Consider the following 22,556-nt stretch of genomic DNA (forward strand, 5'->3'; position numbering starts at 1 on the left):
AACAAGCACAAAAGCTTGAAGAAGGAAATGAGCTTGGTGTATCTGTAAAACAGCAGTCAAGTTTATGTGTCTTCAGTGGCATAGTTGATTTAAATAGTAGATTTACATGCTGCTATAAAGACACACGCACACGTATGTTCATTGCGGCACTATTCACAATAGCAAAGACTTGGAACCAACCCAAATGTCCATCAATGATAGACTGGATTAAGAAAATGTGGCACATATACACCATGGAATACTATGCAGCCATAAAAAAGGATGAGTTCATGTCCTGTGTAGGGACATGGATGAAGCTGGAAACCATCATTCTCAGCAAACTATTGCAGGGACAAAAAACCAAACACCGCATGTTCTCACTCATAGGTGGGAATTGAGCAATGAGAACACTTGGACACAGGAAGGGGAACATCACACACCGGGGCCTGTAGTATGATGGGGGAAGTGGGGAGGGATAGCATTAGGAGATATAACTAATGTAAATGACAAGTTAATGGGTGCAGCACACCAACATGGCTCGTGTATACATATGTAACAAACCTGCACGTTGTGCACATGTACCCTAGAACTTAAAGTATAACAATAAAAAATAAATAAAAAATTAAAAAAAATAGTAGATTTAAAGAAATCTCTACAATTCTTTAAAAAATACATTTAATTTTGACATGTTAGAATTATATTTGATTGAATTTAGTTACTGTAAATATTAGATTAAAATATTTTTGTTTTATTCTTGTTTTCTTTTTCCTATTCCTCCTGGTAGAAACAAAGTCTGAGTATGATACACAACCTGGTTAGGTCTCAGAACAACCATTATGAGTGTTGGATGAGCCATTCATTAATAATAATTGAAACAATAATACAAATAAAGCTATCCTTTATAGAGCACTTATATATATGCAAAGTGCTGTTATAAGATGGATATATATTTATTTCTCATTAAATCATTAAGAGAAAGTTACTATTATTATTTCCCTTTTAAAGATGAGAAAGTTGCTAGGTGCGAGAGCTCAGGTCTGTAATCCCAGCACTTCAGGAGGCCGAAGCAGGCGGATCACCTGAGGTCAGGAGTTCGAGACCAGCCTGGGCAACATGGCAAAACCCCACTTCTACTAAAAATATGTAAATTAGCCAGGTGTGGTGGTGCATACATGTAGTACCAGCTACTGGGGAGGCTGAAGCACAAGAATCGCTGGAACCTTTGAGGTGGAGGTTGCAGTGAGCTGACAGCAGGTCACTACACTCCAGCCTGGGCAACAAAGCAAGGCTCTGTCTCAAAAAAAAAAGAAAAGAAAAAGAAAGTTGAGATACAGAGAAGTAAAGTAACTTGCCCAGACTCACACAGTGAGTAAATGGAACAGTCATTTCCAACAGAGTCAATTTCAAAAAGATCTAGAACTCAAAACTTGATCACCACATCTTACAGTTTTCTTTTCCACATAATAAGGATGCTAATGACTCCTCTCTCTAATTTTTATTATCATTGTCTTGAGGATACAGAGAGCTATGTGGAAAGAAAAAGGTGGAAATGAACTGAACATTCATTGAATGCTTATTATGCAATAGATACTTAATGTTATATTATTCTCATCTTCTTCAAAGATGAGCAGAAAATTAAGTTAATGGGTATTATGCAAACTCTCAAGCTTATTGACCAAGTAGTACATCTAACTTTTAAATCCATGTCTTCTGGCACCTAGCACAATTCTCTCCTCTACCTGACATTAAGTCCCAGTGTCTCCCAGGAGGAAGAACTCCTGCAAAGAAGAATGAGTCTAGAGCAGAAAAGTGATGTTAAATTTTTTTAAAGAAGAATTTTATACACATATACTCATATTACATATTTGCTATGAGAGGGTTCTCATGCTTTGGGGCAATATGATAAAAAGCCTTCAAAATAATCTTTTCTTTCTCAAGAAGTGTACACTCTAGACAGGGAATTAAGACACAAAGATGAGATTTCTAATAAAACAAGAAGCAATATACTAATGATCCAACAAAATAGTGATTTAGATGAACAGTGGGGCAGAATCTCAAATGATGGCTCTTTCACTGTGGGCTGAGTATAGGAGTGGGCAGGGTTGAGATGTGAACTGTTTTCAAGAATAATTTGGTCTTGGGCTAAAATTCAGGTTGAGTTGCTCTTCTCAATCTTAGAGAACATCAGCCTAGGCTAATTCCTGATGTTAGTAGTTATTATTGAGCAAGTTATTAAATAACATATAGATGTTTATATTTCTTTAACTATTAAATAATAATACATCCACAGGTATTAGATATGAGTAGGTATTTTTATTTCTAATTTTAATGATGAATATAACTTTTAAATACAAAGCATATTTGAATGGAAAAGAGTCCTATACAATTGTCTACATTTCAGGGAAAACTTTGTCCAGAACAGGTAATGGTTAGTTCAGAATTATTTGATAAAAGTTGATAAATGGATATGTCCACCTATTTATGCTGCTGCTGTGTTAGTATCTCTGAACATGGGTATATACATGTATGTGATTGTGAATTTGTGCAACTGGTAAGAAAAATATCATTCCATGAGACTATAAATTCTTAGACATGACAGTTCTCAGGGGTTCTCATCATGAGAAAGATGTTGAACTGGCAAATGTCAAAATTATATACAAGTGATTAAGAACACATTAGGAAGCCAATGTAAGCAGTTAGAAAAAGGTTTCACTTAGAACGTAAACTTGGTTCTTACATTTCCCCTAATTAGCTAGTTTTTCTTGAGGTGATGGGAAATCAGATTGCATTTCAATAGTAAGAGTAAGAGGATGAGACAGATTTTACTAAAGATTTCCAATAAAAGAAATCAGAGGTAGGTTTGAGTAGATGACATATTTAAATAAATTGGGAGATCGATGAGAATAACACAGGGATAATTGGAAGATGTAGAGGTGAGAATGGGCTAAATACGGGACAATTGATAGGTATAGAAAAGGGTTGAGACTCAGTTGAAAGCATTTGTTTAGATCCTTTGGCAAGATTTGAAAATATCTGCTTAGCCCCTTCCAGTATTTGCTTAGTCCTCACTCCATAAATAACGGGATTGAGCATAGGAGGAATGACAACGTAGAGGTTGGCCAGGAGAATATGGACATAGCGTGGGATGCTTCTCCCACCAAACCCGTAGGCAAAGACAGAAAAAAGAGCAAGGACATAGAAGAGCAGGATGACACAGATATGGGATCCACAGGTACTCAGGGCCTTGGAGCGGCCATCTTGAGAAGGGAGGCAGAAGACTGCTTGGAGGATGTGGATGTAGGAAACAGTAATAAGGATGATGTCCAGGCCTGTGGAGAGAAGAGCAGCTGCCAACCCATACCAGACATTGATGGAGATATCAGAACAGGACAGATGGGCAATGCCCATGTGCTCACAAAATGTGTGTGCAATGATGTTGATCTGGCAATAGTAGAGGTGCTTAAGGAGAAAGATGGATGGAAACATAATAATGAAGCTGCGGCTCAGGGCGGCAGTGACGATCTTCCCAATGACCTTGCTTGTGAGGATGTGACATATCGCAGGGGGGAGCAGATGGCCACATAGCGGTCAAAGGCCATGGCCAGCAGGACAGCAGAGTCGGCCACAAAGAGGAAGTGAATGAAGAACATCTGAGTGAGGCAGCCATCAAAGGAAATGTGGCTATAACCTAGCCACAAATTGGCCAGGGCCTTAGGCATGGTGGTGGTAGAGAGCAAGACATCAGCATTGGCCAGCATGGATAAGAATATGTACATGGGCTCATGCAGGATTGCCTGGGAGAGGATGACACAAATTAGGATGCCATTGCCTGCCAGGACAGCGATGTACATGATGCAGAAGGGGATGGACAGCCAGATATGTAGGTGCTCCAGCCCAGGGATGCCAGTGAGGAAGCAGCCTGCTATGCAAGTGTCAGAGTTGTTCCTAGCAGCCATGCTGTTAGCAGAAAAAAGGGCCATGATTTTATGCAGAGCCCTCACCTGTGCCATAGGGAAAAAAGAGCTTCAGATTTTTGAACACATTAGTAGAGTGTCCATAAAAGTGTCCATATGCACAAGGCCTGCATATACTTACGGGCCCGATGACAGTTATGGCCTCTGCACACAGGCATATCTCTACAGATAATCACACACAGGCCCTGCACACAGCCATATTCTCCGTAAATAATTACACATAGGCTCTGCACAGTTACAGGACCTGCCCACAGACAGGCTCAGTGTTCTTACTCAGAAGCTCTCCACACAGCTTTAAGAATTTCAGGAAACTAGGCCGGGCGCAGTGGTTCACGCCTGTAATCCCAGCACTTTGGGAGGCTGAGGCTGGTGGATCACGAGGTTAGGAGTTCAAGACCAGCCTGGCCAAGATGGTGAAACCCTGTCTCTACTGAAAATACAAAAAATCAGCCGGGTGTCGTAGCAGGCGCCTGTAATCCCAGCTACTCGGGAGGCCGAGGCAGGAGAATCGCTTGAACTTGGAGGGCGGAAGTTGCAGTGAGCCGAGTTCGCGCCACTGCACTCCAGCCTGGGCGACAGAGTGAGATTCCGTCTAAAAAAAAAAATTTTTCAGGAAACTAAAGGGCTCAAAAACATTGCCAGACTCAGCACAGTGCCATAGGTCCAGAAAAGAACAGGGATAGGTAGAACATCAAAACCAATCTCTACAATCTCTTTGGGCATGTGAACTGTAATGAGCTCTGCAAAAGCCCCAGGCCCTACAGAGAGGACTACAGTCCTACAACAAGAGGACTAAACAACAATTTGCTTAGCAGATTATGTGAAAGAGTAGGGTTGGGGGTGGTGGGCACTGCCAACCCTACACCCCTTTTTCCCTAGGCACAGATGCGCTGATAAGTATGAAGGCAGTTAAGGTAGCTATGGCATTTAGAAAGAACACCGGAGAGGGTGTGAAAAAACCTGGGTCAGAGGTCTGCCCTGGTAACTATTGGCTGCTTGATCTTGGACAAGTTACTGTCTTCTCTGAGTAACAATTTTCTTTCTTTCTTTTTTTCTTGAGACGGAGTCTCACTCTGTCGCCCAGGCTGGAGTGCAGTGGCGTGATCTCGGCTCACTGCAAGCTCCGCCTCTCGGGTTCACGCCATTCTCCTGCCTCAGCCTCCCAAGGAGCTGGGACTACAGGCGCCCGCCACCACGCCTGGCTAATTTTTTTATATTTTTAGTAGAGACGGGGTTTCACCGTGTTAGCCAGGATGGTCTTGATCTCCTGACCTCGTGATCCGCCCGCCTGGGCCTCCCAAAGTGCTGGGATTATAGGCGTGAGCCACCGCGCCCGGCCGAGTAACAATTTTCTAATTTTTAAAATGAGCATAATTGTTGTTTTGTTGGTATATTAAGCTAAATTCTTTCTGTGGAAGGCTTATTAAATTGCGTGTGACTTCCTGAGTCACCTCTGTGGCTGTGAAATGTGGCACTGTCATCCAGAGCAGAAAGGAAGGTGTAGAACAATGCTTCTGAAGCTTGGTCTCCACAGCATCATCAGGGAACTTGTAAATTCTTCCGCCCTACCACAAACCTACGGATGAGAAAACCTAGAGTTGGGATAACAGTCTGTGTTTTAGCAAGTTCTCTAGGTGATTCTGATTCATGCTGAAGTTTGTGAGCCACTGATGTAAGAACTTTTTGAACTTTCTTCCCTATCTACTCTAGATGTGTATCACTTCCACCAGGATCATTACCTTTTAGTAGCCATTGGTTTCTGCTGCATCTGTAAATTCTCAGACTTCAACTAAATCTAACTAGTGTTATCCTCAGCTTACATAGTCAGGATGTGAAAAAAATGACACAATCACATAAGTGGTCTTTAGTACATATTAGGACACGATTCCTTCTCAGTCCTATTAAACAATTCTCACAATGAATATATGACTTTTTTTTTTTTTTTGAGATGGAGTCTCGCTCTGTCGCCCTGCCTGGAGTGCAATGATGTGATCTCCGCTCACTGCAACCTCTGCCTCCGGGGTTCAAGTGATTCTCCTGCCTCAGCTTCCCAAATAACTGGGATTACAGGTGCCCACCACCACACCCAGCTAATTTTTTTTTTGTATTTTTAGTAGAGATGGGGTTTCACCATGTTGGCCAGGCTGGTCTTGAACTCCTGACCTCAAGTGACTCACCCACCTTGGCCTCCCAAAGTGTTGGGATTACAGGTGTGAGCCACCATGCCTGGCATATACGACTTTTATCACTGCCCAAATTCTGTTTTTCTCTCTCCACTGAATGTTTCTCTTTTGTAACTCACATTTCAGGACTATCAGGAACATATCCCTCATATTATTCCCTTCCTGTAAATTTATTTATCTCTGCATCCATCCTCCCCTCATTTCCTCCAGTCCCAGAGAAAGAGGTGCCAGTATCTTTTCTATTTTCCAATGTTTCTTTTGTCATAGCTGGAACATATTTTACTTTACCTAAATATAAGAAAAGTTTCTTGAGTTATTTTTTGGAGGTGCTGGGAAATGAACCTAGGGCCTCGTGTATGAATATTTAACATATTAGATTCTTTTCAAAACAACCTTATACACACACAAACATACATATGCATACTTACGTGCATGCATTCATATGTGTACATATGTACATATGCATGTATATACATGTATTGATGTGTATGAATGTATGTAGCTGTATCGTCAAGAATAATTTCCCCATCTATTCTCTGAATTACCTTTCTTTCCTACCACTTCAGGGACTTTGTTTCATCAATTATTCTCTGTCTTTATCTTCAACTTCTCCTAATTTCCTGGATCTTTATTAAAGAATATTCAAATCTTTTTAACCTGAAGACAAGCAAAAAATTAACAACAGCTATAATAAAAACATGTTATTCTACTAAACTCTTTTAAATTACTGTTTTGTCTCTGTTCTTTCCTTTAAAAATCATTCTTCCATGAAAGACCACTTTTGACTTTGATTTCTCTACCTTCCACCGGTTCTTCTCTCTTACCCTGGTCTGATCCTGCTCTCATTAAAGTCATCTCTCTCCCTGCAGAATGGCTTACTGTTTGTGTTTCCTAATGGTCTGTAGCAATCCTCTTCTTACTCTTTCCTCTCTCTGACCAATCTTGTCTACTACCTTGGCTCCATTTAGCCTTCATGTGCTAGTATCTCCCAAATCTCCTTTGCCATTTATGTTGCTTTCCAGGCTCTAGATCCACTTATCCAAAGGCCTCCCAACTGGTCTCCTAGTCTGAAATTCTTCTAGTCTCTAAACCATTCCTCATAATTAAACAATGTTCCCAAAAGATAATTTTGCATATGCACTATCTTGATTAAGGATAATAACTGCCCATTGCCTGAAAGATTCAGGCAACCAACACACACACACACGTTCTCTCTCTCTCTCTCTCTCTCTTTCCCTCCCTGCTTTCTCTTTTCTCTACTTATACTGGAAAGCATGTATGCGTATGCCCCTGAAGTTACACTTTTTTTCCTGTGGTCTTTTATACATTCTGCTTCTTCTACTTCCATCCTCCTCTTTAACATAGCCAGTCTATATTTCTATCCAGAAAGATTTTTCTCATCCCTCCAAATGGCTGGATCAGCAACTTTCTCTGTACTATTGCATTCCCCTGCAGCCATCTCTCTTTCTCCCTATCTATACTTACTGCACTAAAATATTTTCAGTCCCAATATATTGTGAGCTCTCTGTGAGCCAGGACTGTGCCTCATTTGCTATTGACTGGGTTAGAATTTACAATTAATGAATGTTCAAAAGAAGGTGGAGGAGGTAAATTCCCACTTACTCAGCCATGTAAGTTTACACTGACAACAACGCACACCAGTACCACAAAAATCACAGGTTTCTTATCATAGATCTTCTGTTCTCATGTTCTCTTCATGTCTGTAGTTGGTGCCACCGTTGTGCTCATTCTTCCCACAGCACCCATCACTCATCATGTTCATGCTCTGCTACATGTTCCCACCTTTGTTGGTGACATCAGCGCTTGCAAACACCTTTCTTCTCCAACTTGACTTCAGTTCTCCTAAATAATGAACCTCCAAGGTAGCCTGTGTCCATCTGGTATCTCCCTGTTCTCCATCCCAGTAATTTCTGTTTTCACTCCAGTTCCAGCATCCGTTAAAGTCTTCATACCTCAAAACTGAGCAACTCCACTTTAAGTGTCTATCTAGCAGCTCTTTGTAAAAAACCTTCCACTCCATATATACTTAACCCCCTTGTCCATGAGTTCCTCCTTCAGATAGCTTTGGAAACTCCTGTCTTTTCTAATGTATCTTTTCCAATTAAACATCTCTTGGCCACTATGGAAATTTACATGTTTTAGAGTAGAATCAGGTCAGAGATAGACTATTCAAAGTTAAATACAAAATTAAATACATTAACTACAAGAACGGAAGCAGATTTTATTTACTTTCACTTGGCTTTAGGCTTCAACTCTGCAAGCCTGAGTTCCTTGGTTAGAAACTTGAATAATACTGACCACATTTAATTCCCTCAGTCACTAACAATTCCTTATCCTGGCTCGTATTCCTAGTTTTCATTCTTAGGCAGTATATTTTTGTTTGATAAATTCATATATATGATCTATTACAAATCTAGGCAGTTTCTATTAGAACTTTTTTTGTCATCTGTTGACTTATCCCTTATTGGGTTCCCAAAATAGGAATGTTAGTTCCAAACCTTCTCTTCCTTCCTCTCCTCCAAGACCCAATACAGCAGATGGGCTAATCTCTGCAATGACGGAGAAATCTAGACCATCAAGCAAACATTCCTTTATCTTCTTTTCTCTGTACTCTGGCAATCCTCCTTCATCCTCTAATTCTCTTTCATTTTTTTTTAATGGGAGAAATTATCCCTTCTACTATTTTAGTAAATTTCTACCACCTGTTTTTGAATCCTTTACCTGACTCCTCTGTCCAGGAACTTGACCCATTTATCCCTTATGCATGATCTCCCATATGCTGTAGTTTTCTTTCCACTGTTCCTCAATGTCTCAGGACATAATCTATCTGTAATTTATGATTCTTGCATCCTCCTTGAGAGCCAAAGATTATTTACTCATCCAGTCTCTCCAACCTTACCTAGAAAGTGACCCTCCAAACTGCCCTTCTTCCACTCCACCCCTCAGGAAAACACAATTCATTCCAGCTACTCTTGCCCATTATTCTCTCTGCCCCTCTTTGAACATTGCCCATTTCTCATCCTATTCCCCATATTAATACTTCCTCTTCATCCTAAAAATATCTGACCCAGACTTACCTCCCTGATGGCACCTGCTCAGATTCACAGCTTCTCAATTCCACAATTCATACACAGCGCAGTCTTCCTTAATATATAGAATCGAATCTCAGGTCTTGCCTCATACAGTGTTTATTCCCTACTCTCCTCTGGGAGCAGGGATTCTCCTGCCTCTGTGTATCTTTCCCTTTCTCAGCTCCAATTCCCTCCCCTGCCATCAGGGCTGATTTCCCCCTCCCATTCAACACAAGGACCTAAGGCACATGGTATATGCTTTGGCATAGAGCCAGATAGAAGAGATTATTGATAGACACTCTTAATATCTGAAGAAGGGAAGGGCTCACCAACAACTCAGAGGCTCTTGGCCTGAGAGTGTTCATTAAATTTGTTTTAGCATTTCCTGTTCCAACACTAGTTCTTTTCCATGTCTTCAATTCCACTTTTTTTTCTCTCTTCCTAGTGTCCTTCATAAAGTCTTTTTCTCTTGGGCTTTTTAAATTTATCACCTTGTTTGTGTCTGTCTGAAAACCCATGTTTCCTTTTTACCTTAGAGCTTTTAATTTACTCCCCCACTGCCCCTAAACATCTATTACATTTATATATTATTCTAAAGGGAGGGATGTACAGGGATTATTACCCCTGTCTTGCTCACTGAAACATTTGACAATGTTTGATTGGTCCCTTCATTGGGTCAGCATTTGAGGTCAATAGTTGAAGAAATCATGTCTCCTTACCATGAACAGTTATCATTAATCACAATACAGCAGTGAGTACAACTTGCTCTGAGTCCAGAATCCAGATAAATAATTCATCTGGTATAGCTAGGGGAGGCTTTGCAGGGTATCAAATTGTAGTTAGTACTAGAGAGAGAGAGAGAGAGAGTATGTAAGGTTATTGTGAGTGCTTAATTGAAACAATGAATATGAAAGGACTTTAAGGATGAAATAAATGACAATAGCAATGCTTTCAAGAATATAGATTAAGGGGTAAGAAGAAAATAATAACACTAGAACCAGGGCAGAAATAGTAAAGACTAGTATTCAGGGTACAATAAATTGTATCAATCTGTCTCAGAATCTTTCAAAATTAAGATGACTCATTTTTCTGGGCCAGGCTTAACTTAGTTTTCCTTTCCTTTTTTTAAATAATTCACTCACCATAAAATTTACTTTTTTAAAGTGTAAAATTCAGTGGCTTCTGGTTTATTCGCTAGGTTTTTCAACTATTACTACTAATTCCAGATCATTTTTTATACCCCAAAGAGAATCTCCCTGCTCATTAGCAGTCACACCACATACTTCCCTCCCCATTGGCCTCTGGAAACCACTAATCCATTATCTGTCTTTATAGATTTCCCTATTCTGGACATTTCATATAAATCAAATCACACAATTGTGATCTTTCAATGTGGTTTCTTTAACTCAGCAACCTGTTTTCAATGTTCACCTATTTTGTAGCATGTGTCAATACTTCATTCCTTTGTATGGACAAATATCTAATTGCATGAATATAATGCATTTTATTTATCCACCCTTGGATTGATGAACATTTGGTTTATTTTCATTTGGGGGGTACTATTATAAATTGTGATGCCATAAAACATTTGTGTGCCAGTTTCTGTGTGGATATGTTTTTATTTCTCCTGGGTATATATCTAGAAGTGGAATTGCTGAATTATATGTTAACTCTAATTGAGTTTAATTGTTTGAGGAATGCTAGACTGTTTTTCAAAGTGGCTATACCATTTTACATTCCCACCAACTGTGTATGAGGATTATAATTTCTCCACATTCTCACCAACACCTGCTGTTACCTGAAACTTTAAATCTAGATCTCTTAGTAAGTGTGAGGTGATATCTCACTGTGGTTTTGATTTGCATTTCTTAGATCATCTGTTTATGGGTTCACTTGTCATTTCCATACCTGCTTTGAGAAATATGTATGCAAATTTTTTGCTTATTTTGGATATTTGACTTTTTATTATTGAATTGTAAAGATGGCAAAGATTGCTTATTAATTCTAGATATAACATCCTTATCAAATACATGATTTGCAATTTTTTTTTCATTCTGTCATTTTTTTTCACTTTCTTAGTGGTGTTCCTTGAAGAACAATTTATTTTTTAATTTTGATGAAGTACAATTTATCTATATTTTCTTTTGTTGCTCATGCTTTTGGTGTCATATCTAAGAATACTTTGCCAAATCCAAGGTCATGATGGTCTCCCATTACATTTTCTTGTAAGAGTTTTATAATTTTTGCTCTTTGTTTTGTGTATTGACTTTGAGTGTTATATATTGATCTGCAACATTGTTGGACTCAATTATTAGTTCTAACAGTATTTTTTAAGTGTATCATTTTGCACTTTTTTTTTTTTTGAGACGGAGTCTCGCTCTGTCGCTCAGGCTGGAGTACAGTGGCGTGATCTCGGCTCACTGCAAGCTCCACCTCCCGGGTTCACTCCATTCTCCTGCCTCAGCCTCCCTAGTAGCTGGGACTACAGGCGCCTGCCACCACACCTGGCTAATTTTGTATTTTTAGTAGAGACAGGGTTTCTCCATGTTGGTCAGGCTGGTCTCAATCTCCTGACATCGTGATCCACCTGCCTTGGCCTCCCAAAGTGCTGGGATCATAGGCATGAGCCACCGCGCCTGGTCAGCACTTTCGATATGTAAGATCAGGCCATCTGTGAGTAGAGATAATCTTATTTACTATTTTCAATACTTGGTGCCTTTTATTTTCTTTTATTTGAGCTGTGAATTTTTCATAGATGACTTTTACCAGGTTATGAGAGTTCTATTCTATACTAGTTTGTTGAGTCCCTTCTTTTGAAGATTATCTTCTATTTGAAGGATAATTTTGCCAGATACGGAGTTCTTAGCTGGCAATTTATTTTCTTTCAGCATTTTAAATATGTCATCCCCCTGCCTGCTCACCTTCAAGGTTTCTCATGTGCTATCAGCATTAATCTTATTCAGGATCCCTTGCACATAATGAGTCACTTCTCTCTTTCCTCTCTCTTTTTAAAATAAGGTGCTGCTGTTTTACTAATAAGTATAAGAATAATGGAAATGCCTCCTGTAATCCTAGCACTTTGGGAGGCCGAGGCGGGCGGATCACCTGAGGTTGGGAGTTCAAGAACAGCCTGACCAACATGGAGAAACCCCCTCTCTACTAAAAATACAAAATTAGCCGGGTGTGGTGATCCATGCCTGTAATCCCAGCTACTTGGGAGGCCGAGGCAGGAGAATCGCTTGAACCCAGGAGGCGGAGGTTGAGGTGAGCCGAGATCGTGCCATCACACTCTAGCCTGGGCAACAAGAGTGAAACTCTGTCTAAAAAAAACAAAAAATTAAAAAAATAATAATAATGGAAATGCCTTTCTGCCTGTGGACGCCGCCAAAGAAGCTTCATTAAAGTCTCTCTTCTCCCTTCCCTCATGTCTAAGTCAGAGTCTCCTAAAGAGCCTGAACAGCTGAGGAAACTGTTCACTGGAGGGTTGAGCTTTGAAACAACCGATGAGAGGCTAAGGAAGGAGCCATTTTGAGCAATGGGAACACTCATGGGTTGTGTGGTAATGAGAGACCCAAACACCAAGCACTCCGGGGGCTTTGGGTTTGTCACATATGCCACTGTGGAGGAGGTTGATGCAGTCATGAATGCAAGGCCACACAAGGTGGATGGAAGAGTCATGGAACCAAAGAGAGCCATCTCAAGAGAAGATTCTCGAAGACCCACTTAACTGTGAAAAAGTTATTTGTTGGTGGCATTAAAGAAGACACTGAAGAACATCACCTAAGAGATTATTTTGACAAGTATGGAAAAATTGAAGTGATTGACTGAGGCAGTGGCAAGAAAAGGGGCTTTGCCTTTATAACCTTAGACAACCATGACTCTGTGGATAAGATTGTCATTCAGAAATACCATCCTGTGAATGGCCACAACTGTGAAGTTAGGAAAGCCCTGTGAAAGCAAGAGATGGCTAGTGCTTCAGCCAGCCAAAGAGGTCAAAGTGGTTCTGGAAACTCTGATGGTGGTCGTGGAGGTGGTTTTGGTGGGAAGGACAACTTTGGTCACGGAGGAAACTTCAGTGGTTGTGGTGGCTTTGGTGGCAGCCATGGTGGTGGTGGATATGGTGGCAGTGGGGATGGCTATAACGGATTTGGTAATAATGGAAGCAATTTTGGAGGTGGTGGAAGCTACAGTGATTTTGGCAATTACAACAATCAGTCTTCAAATTTCAGACCCATGAAGGAAGGAAACTTTGGAGGCAGAAGCTCTGGCCCCTATGGTGGTGGAGGCCAATATTTTGCCAAACCTCGAAACCAAAGTGGCTATGGTGGTTCCAGTAGCAGCAGTAGCTATGGCAGTGGCAGAAGATTTTAATTAGGAAACAAAGCTTAGCAGGAGAAGAGAGCAAGAGAAGTGACAGGGAAGCTACAGGTTACAAAAGATTTGTGAACTCAGCCAAGCACAGTGGTGGCAGGGCCTAGCTGCTACAAAGAAGACATGTTTTAGACAAATACTCATGTTTATGGGCAAAAAACTCGAGGACTATATTTGTGACTAATTGTATAACAGGTTATTTTAGTTTCTGTTCTGTGGAAAGTGTAAAGCATTCCAACAAAGGGTTATAATGTAGATTTTTAACTTTTTTTGCACCTATGCTGTTGAATTCTAAATGTAATAGTCTGATTGTGACGCTGAATAAATATCTTTAAAAAAGACTGGAAATAAGTAGAAATTATAAAATATAATAAAAATGATAATAAAATGGCTAAGAAATGTGTGGAAAAATTTTCAACCTCACTAGAAATAGAATATATATTCCCACCAAGCTAGCAAAGGTCAAAGAATTATGAGCCTATCGATTTTTTTAAGTCTATACTTTTTATTTTTTACCAAAGAGGTGACACATTTTATTTAAATGCTTTACTTCTTTGAGATGGAAAGTGAATACTGCCATGCCTGAGTGCTTACTGTGTGCCAGCTCTGGCACCAAGGCAATTAAGACAAATACTTTACGAGGAATAGGAACTATTTGAAAGCATTTTCATATAAAAATGATTCTAAAGAAAATGTGCTCAGAAGTTTTGGAACAAACTCACTTCTCTCTTGATGCTTTCAAGATTTGTTTTTTGCTTTTGGCTTTCAACATTTTCATTATTATGATGTGGATATCTTAGTTTATCCTATGTGGAGTTCTTTGAGCTTCTTGAATGTGTAGAGTCATATTAAAAAAAATCAAATTTAGGGAGTTTTTTTGCCATTGGTTTTCCAATATTCTTTCTGCATCTTTCTCTGTTGCCCCCCTTTCTAGGACTCTCACTATGAATATGGTGGTATACTTGGATAAGTCCCAAATGTGTCTGAGTCTCTGTTTATTTTTTGTCTTTTTCTTTCAATTCTTGATATTGGATAATCTAAATAAGCTTATCTTTGCTTGCGGATTCTTTCTCCGGATTGCTCAAATCTGCCTTTGAATTCCTTTCGTGAATTTTTAATTTTAGCTTTTATAATTTTTTTTTTTTTTTTGGATACGGAGTCTCGCTCTGTCACCCAGGCTGAAGTGCAGTGGCGCGATCTCGGCTCACTGCAACCTCCACCTCCTGGGTTCAAGCAATTCACCTGCTTCAACCTCCTGAGTAGCTGGGACTACAGGCGCACAACGCAACTCCACGCTATGCTAATTTTTTGTATTTTAATAGAGACGAGGTTTCACCGTGTTGCCCAGGCTGGTTGCGAACTCCTGAGCTAAGGCAATCTGCCCGCCTCAGCCTCCCAAAGTGCTGGGATTACAGGCATGAGCCACAGTGCTCGACCTATAATTAAAAATATATATATATTTCTAGTCACCTTGAAACATACATATTTTTTCTTGTCATGTAATTTTGTTTTGTTTAAGCATTTCCTTTTTTTTTTTTCATTATACTTTAAGTTCTGGGATACATGTGCAGAATGTGCAGGTTTGTTACATAGGTATACACGTGCCATGGTGGTTTGCTGCACCTGTCAACCCATCATCTACATTAGGTATTTCTCCTAATGCTATCCCTCCCCTAGCCCCCCACCCTGCAAGAGGCCCTGGTGTTTGATGTTTCCCTCCCTGTGTCCACATGTTCTCGTTGTTCAGCTCCCACTTATGAGTGAAAACATGTGGTGTTTGGTTTTCTGTTCCGGTGTTAGTTTGCTGAGAATGATGGTTTCCAGCTTCATCCATATCCCTGTAAATGATGTGAACTCATTCTTTTATATGGCTGCAGAGTATTCCATGGTGTATATGTGCCACAATTTCTTTCTCCAGTCTATCATTGATGGGCATCTGGGTTGGTTCCAAGTCTTTGCTATTGTGAACAGTGCTGCAACAAACATATGTGTGCATGTGTCTTTGTAGTAGAATGATTTATAATCCTTTGGGTATATACTCAGTAATGGGATTGCTTGGTCAAATGGTATTTCTGGGTCTAGATCCTTGAGGAATCGCCACACTGTCTTCCACAATGGTTGAACAAATTTACACTCCCACCAACAGTGTAAAAGCGTTCCTATTTCTCCACATCCTCTCCAGCCTCTGTTGTTTCCTGACTTTAATGATCACCATTCTAACTGGCGTGAGATGGTATCTCATTGTGGTTTTGATTTGCATTTCTCTAATGACCAGGGTTGATGAGCTTTTTTTCATATGTGTGTTGGCTGCATAAATGTCTTATTTTGAGAAGTCTGTTCATATCATTTCATATCTTCCTGCAACTAGCTAAGTGTCTGCCCAAACGGCCACCCAGTTTCGTGCTTGAAACCCGGGGCCCTGGTGGTATAGGCACCTGAGGGAATCCCCTGGTCCGCAGGTTGCGAAGACTGTGGGAAAAGCATAGTATCTGGGGTGAAATGCACTGTTCCTCATGGCACGGTCCCTCACAGCTTCCCTTGGGTAGGGGAGGGGGTTCACCAACCCCTTGCGCTTCCTGGGTGAGGTGATGCCCCACCCTGCTTCAGTCCGCCCTCTGTGGTATGCACCCAATGTCTAATCAGTTCCAATGAGATGAGCCGGGTACCTCAGTTGGAAATGCAGAAATCACCCACCTTCTACATTGATCTCACTGGGAGCTGCAAACCGGAGCTGTTACTATTAGGCCATCTTGCCAGCCACCCTTCAGTTTTTCCAAATTTTAACACCAGAATGTCTATTTGGCTTCTTTTTATAAATTGTTTGTTGATATTTAATATTTGGTGTGATGTTTTTCTCATATTTTCCTTTAGTTGTATAGACATGATTTCCTTTAGCTTTTTGAATATATTTAAGCCAGCTCATTTAGTCTTTGTATAGTAAGTCTAACATCTGGGTTTTTTCAGGGACAGATTTTATTGACTTTTCTTTTTCCCGTGTATAGGTCACATGTCATATCTTTGAATGTCTCATAATTTTTTTTGTTAAAACTGGAAAATTTAAATAATATAAAGTGATGACCCTGGAAAGCAGATTCTCCTCCATTCCCAGGATTTGCTGTTGTTGCTAATTATTGTAGGTTTTTCTTTTTTAAGTCGCTTTTTGGACTATTTCTGTAAAGGTTTTATTGTTTGTCATGTACAGCCACTGAATTTTCTACTCAGTTATCTTAGTGGTCAGCTAACGAACAGAGATTTTCTTAAATATTTGTGAACAATCAATCTCCCAGGTTGCTGAGGGGCTTCACTGGCATTTTGAGGCACACATTAAACACTTAGCAGTGCAGTTTACAACCCTTTCTTTGCTTCCATTTCCTGCTTTTGCAGAGTATTAAGGTCAGCAACAGGTGAGACAATAGGGCCTCCTCACAGCTCTTTACAAGCACCTGAACTTCTGGATTCCCACAGATGTGTCAGTCCTTTTCAAAACATGGTTAAGTAATCCTGGAGAAGGTTTTCAGAGGACATTAGCACTTTCGAGAATCATAAATAATGGGTAGAATTCAGACATTGAGAGAAGGCAAGATTGCACTTTTGGAGTAAAATATAAGCAGTGAGATGTAACAATGTTGGAGAATATATGAAGTCCTATATGGGTATGCTTTAGGGGATAGTTTTAGACACATTCACATAGGTAGAACCCATATATATAGGAAAGAGATTGCCTGCTGAGCAGGGAAATAAAATGTATTCTGTAGGCATAAAGGGAATAGTTATGTGCTTTTACACAAGATTGTGAGTGAATTGATAGTTTCCTGTTTTCGGGGACCAATAAGGTAGCACAATTAGGTAAAGGTTTGCAAAATATTGACAGAACCAGAATAAGAATCAGCATTCTCATTCTACAGTTCCATTTAATAATCAGGATGGGTTCAAGTGAGGCAGTGGTGAAGAAATGGAGTAGGCAGGTAAAAAGAGGGGTTCCAAAAGAAAGTCACAGAAGTAGGAAAATAAAATACCAGATTTGAAGGAGGAGGAAGAGTCATAGTCAACACTCAGATTACATCCTTGAGAAATCTTAGACTGAATTAGTTAGTGAGAGGAAAACAGTCTTGGAATTTTAGTTGACAACAAAGGGCCAGTATTCTCTCAGGTTATGGGTTGGTGGGACATGGTCCTGATATACTAACAAGGTGGTTATGGTAATGGCTATAGGCAGGAAATAGTGGGTTTAATTAATACCTTTTGTCAGCCTTTGATAAATGTTATAAAGGTTATGACAAGAGATAGATTGTGTTTTTCTTAGTGTTTGTTACACAATGAAGGCAAAGGGATCCAAGTTATAAAAAAGACTTAAATGGATTCAAGGCCAGTCAGTCTCAGAATCAAGTGTGACATTTTGTCCTCAGCGAATGGCAATCACCATGATGGCCACATTGAAATTAAGTAGCTTCAATCCAGGACTCTTCATTCTGTTGGGGATCCCAGGGCTGGAGTGGTTCTGCATCTGGATGGGAATTCTCTCCTTTACCAGTTACCTTGTCTCCCTTGTAGGGAATGTCATCCTTCTCTACCTTATCACTGTGGAACACAACCTCCATAAACCCATGTTTTTCTTCCTCTCTATACTGGCCTCTGCAAACCTCATATTATGCATCACATATTTCCCCAAAACATTTGGGATATTCTAGTTGAAAGCTCATAAAATAATATTTCCTGGATGCTTCACCAGGTTTTTTTTTTGGTCTACTTCACTTCAGCTTTTTTTCTGGACTTGTCCATCTTGTTGGGTGTGGCATTTGATCATTACATGACCATTGGTTTCCTTTTGAGATACACCAGGGACTTGGCACCTCGACACTTGGCAAGATTGTGGTGAGCATTGATTGGAGGTTTAATAACATTTTGCCCATTGATTTCCTGGGGAAGCATTTGCCCTTCTGCAGAACACACATTAATTCTGACACATACTGTGAGCACATAGGTGTGGCCCTGCTTTCCTATGCTGATATCTCCATCAATATCTGGTATGACTTTACTGTATTGGTAATGACTATTATCTCAGATCTGATCCTCACTGATATTTCCTACACCCTCACCCTTCATGCTGTTTTCCACCTTCCATCCAGTGATGCCCTTCTGAAGGCCCTAAGCACCTGTGGTTCTCATGTCAGTGTCATTCTCATATTTTACACACCAATCATGCTTTCTGCCCTTACTCATCACTTTGGCCAAAGTGTCTCTTGCACTTTTTACATGATGTTTGTGGGCCTCTATAGGGCAATCCCTTCTGTACTCAATTCCATAATTATGGAATAAAAACAAAGCAGATTGGAAACAAGGTCATACTTTTATTCTTTCTTAAAGGGATGCAGTGATATGAGGATGAGAATATGGATAAATGGGCTGTGAAAAATTTAAAAGAATTCTTATGTAAATCACTAGCAGAAAGTCTTCCAATGAGAGATCCAATTTTTATGAATTTTAAGGTTTCAATGCTATTGGAGAAACTCATTAGTACAATTAAAGCAATTAAGAGATAAGAGAGATAAGGATTATTCGAGTTGCAAGAAAATAATAGGCATCAAATGGAGGCATTCTAATTTTCTACCGTCAGAAACATAAATATGGGAAGCACTCATTCTATGGCCTAAAATGAGGTGTTGCTTATTTCAAATCATAAATAAATGCAGAAACTTTTACCCTTCTTTTAGTCCTTTCATCCTGCTTCAATCTTCTCTTTTTCAAATAAGGAAACAAATTAATTTATAGGCTTGTGAGGCTTAGTGTGTTTAAGATGTAGCAAGCTCATAAATTCAGTAAGCATCTTTATGCTGAAAATTACCAAGTCTAAAGCTGTACATCAAATTCCTTATCTGCCCCTATAGCCAACTTCCTATTTGATGTCTACTCTTAGATTTCCCACTGAAACTTCAAAATCAACATGTTCAAATAAAAATTACCATCTTCTCTCCTTATTTGCTTCATGATCCACAAATCATCTTGAATTCTCTCTTATTAAACAGTACAAAATTTAACTAGTTTTCCCTGTCAAAGTCTATTTTTATCTCATTTATTTTCTTTAATTATTTAATTATTTAAAAATATGTTTACTATTTATTATGTCTTCTAAATATGCTTTGAATTTATCCACACAGTTCACATTAAAATATGATCACTATTGTCTCTCTCTCCCAAGTTTTCCATACCCTAATTTAGGAATTTGCTACCTCCAATCTTTTTTTCTCTCCCATCCACTTGCTACTCAGAAAATATCATGGTCTTACTAAACTCAAACCTAGATCAACTCACTTTTCTACTTTAAATCATTCAACAGTAGATCTATTTGCTTTGAATACAATCCAAATTTCCTAACGTGTATGTTTTCAAAGCCTTTTATAGTATGACGATGCCAACCAGTCATTGCTTGGTGTCCACTAGCCCCAACCTCCTTCTTTTCTCTTACTCTTACATGCTCTTATGTTACAATCATACCATATTTCTTTTAGTTTTTCAAACAAAGTATGTTTTCTTTCCACTTGGACCTTTATACATGCTATTCCCTCTGGAAAATGAAGCTTAGCTTGAACTTGGGTAACAAGGAGGAGAAGAGGAAATGATTTTGTAATCTTTTTGCATAAAATACTTTGTCCTACTTCACATCCACTAGGACAGTGATATATATATATTTCATAGATATGTTTCATATATGTATTTCATATATATATGAAAAGGAAAATAACAAGTGAGGATGAGGAGAAATTAGAACCCTGATACATTGGTAGTGGGAACGTAAAATGGTACAGCCTCTATGGAAAACAGTGGGTGTTCCTCAAAAAGTTAAATGTAGAATTACCATTTGACCTAGCAATTCTACTCCTAGGTATATACCCAAGAGAACTGAAACAGGTGTTCAAATAAAAACTTGTAAATGGTTGCTTATAAGACCATTATTCATAGTAGGAAAATAGAAGTAAAAATAAGTAAAATGTATATCAACTGATGAATGTGGTATAATTATACAATAAAATATATTCAGCCACAAAAAGGAATAAAGTTTCAATACATGATGAAATATGAATGAATCTTGAAAATATGTTAAGTGAAAGAAATCAGACACAAATGGCTGACATATTGCATAATTTCATTTACATTAAATGTCTAGAAGAGATACATTTGTAGAGACAGGAAGTACGTTAATGCAGGAAAAGGAAGTGGAGAGTGACTAGTTAGTGAATATGGGTTTTCTTTTTGGGGTGATAAAAAGGCCTGAAATTAGACTTTGGTGATGGTTACACAACATTAGAAACGTACTAAAAGCTACTAAATTACATACTTTAAAGTGGAGAATTTTATGTCATGTGAATCTTACCTTAATAAAAGTTAAACAATATGCTCATTATTATGCAAGAAATATATGATGATATATAGACAATAAGTCAATTTCATTCCAAAATTTTTGTTCTTACCTACTCACTATTCTACCTCAGAAGGAGTCAGGATTTCTGTAGCCCAGAGACTTCATTGTCACATCCTTTTTGAGTTACATCATTCTAATCCCAGTGTGTCAGGTTTAACTAGAGTCACAAGAGTCATGTGCTACAGGCTGCTCCCACTGGCTCATGAGAACCGCATGTTAACTTTCAGGAATTTTGCAAGCAGGTCAACATCAAATTGGTAGCTTGAAGTCAGCTATAGTGGAAATATCTACATTTTCTCAATCAGCTGCTCTATAGTCAAGCCCCAAGAATTGGCTGTTAAGCATTCATCAGCTTACCACTGGCCATAGTCCTCTTGAAGCCCAATTCACAAGCCTGAGTGTGGCTCAGGCCACGACTGCAGGCCTTATAAGGCTGCACTTGAGCTTCAACCACTTCACTGGCTCTTTTCTTTTGAACTCTGATTTTTATGTCCCCTTGGTTAGTTTTACCCCAATGACCTTTCATATTCCTAAACTTGATCATATTTTTGAGAGTATTTTGATAACACGTTATTTTATTGTGATTTAGATATAACTTTTTAAGTACATAGCTTTGTATTACTATAGGCAGTGAAGAAGAAAGGAGAGTGGGAAGAAGAGACAGGAATTACATAAGGACAATTGTCACTCAAAATATACAGGGCTGAATTATGTGAAAGTTGAAGATCATTTACATTAGAAGTTTGCATTGAATTACATTGTGTTTTAAAGATTCATTTTATCAATTTCATCTTGAAGGAACACACAAATTATTCTGGACAAGAGACATTGTTATTATTCAGTTAAAAAGAAAATAATAACTGTGTGGTCCCCCACAGCTGATTCTTGCTCCTGAGACAATGCAATGAAGGCCAGGTCAAATGTCCTATGGCATGGTATATGCGCATCATAAGCAAAGAATGAAGAAATATATATTTTCTTTGCTCACGAAAGCCAGAGAGACTATTCCCTAGACCCACCCCCACACACATACCTCCCTCCTTCCCAGAATGTTTCCTTAGACATTACCAGGGTATAAATATTTCAGAAAAAAATAAGACCGTTCTCACAAGCTTCACAACCCAGAAATGTCTCCACACTTCTGAAGTTAGGTAAATCCCTCTGGAGTTCTCTCAATATCTATGTAGTTGTAAATTCAATTTCCAAGGCTTGCTGTTAGCCAAGCATCCCAAGTTTTTGGCAAAATTAATCCAAACATCCCCAACATAGGATAAACACAAAAGTAATTTCTCTACACCCTACAAGATGCCAAGAGTCTGAACAGACAACTGAGAAGAAGGAGGTCCCATAGTTCTGGAGCAAGGTAAAATTTCTTTGAAAATCCTTACAGGGGTTTCTGAAGGATGGGAAGTGCAAAGAGGCATCAGCCAGTCACACCACTTGGTATAGTAGCAGTGCAGATAGAGCAGCTGAATAGTGTGTTGTCATCCTCCATTCAGAGTCAACTGATAGGGAAAAGCTACAGGAGGACACTTCACCA

The 22,556-nt window shown here is 39.2% G+C and overlaps 1 protein-coding gene and 1 pseudogene across 1 annotated transcript; one reads left to right on the top strand and one right to left on the bottom strand.

Moving 5' to 3' along the window:
- Positions 1-2,856: 2,856 nt before the first annotated feature.
- Positions 2,857-3,989, bottom strand: LOC129008660 (olfactory receptor 52B6-like). The gene is given in 2 exon segments (XM_054441028.1): positions 2,857-3,527; positions 3,530-3,989. Coding segments are annotated over 2 exon segments (1,131 nt in total).
- An 8,663-nt stretch (positions 3,990-12,652) lies between these two features.
- On the top strand, positions 12,653-13,839 carry LOC129008852 (heterogeneous nuclear ribonucleoprotein A1-like; annotated as a pseudogene).
- Positions 13,840-22,556: the final 8,717 nt, after the last annotated feature.

This window comes from Pongo pygmaeus, chromosome 9 (genome assembly GCF_028885625.2).
Source record: "Pongo pygmaeus isolate AG05252 chromosome 9, NHGRI_mPonPyg2-v2.0_pri, whole genome shotgun sequence".
Taxonomy (NCBI): Eukaryota; Metazoa; Chordata; class Mammalia; order Primates; family Hominidae; genus Pongo; species Pongo pygmaeus.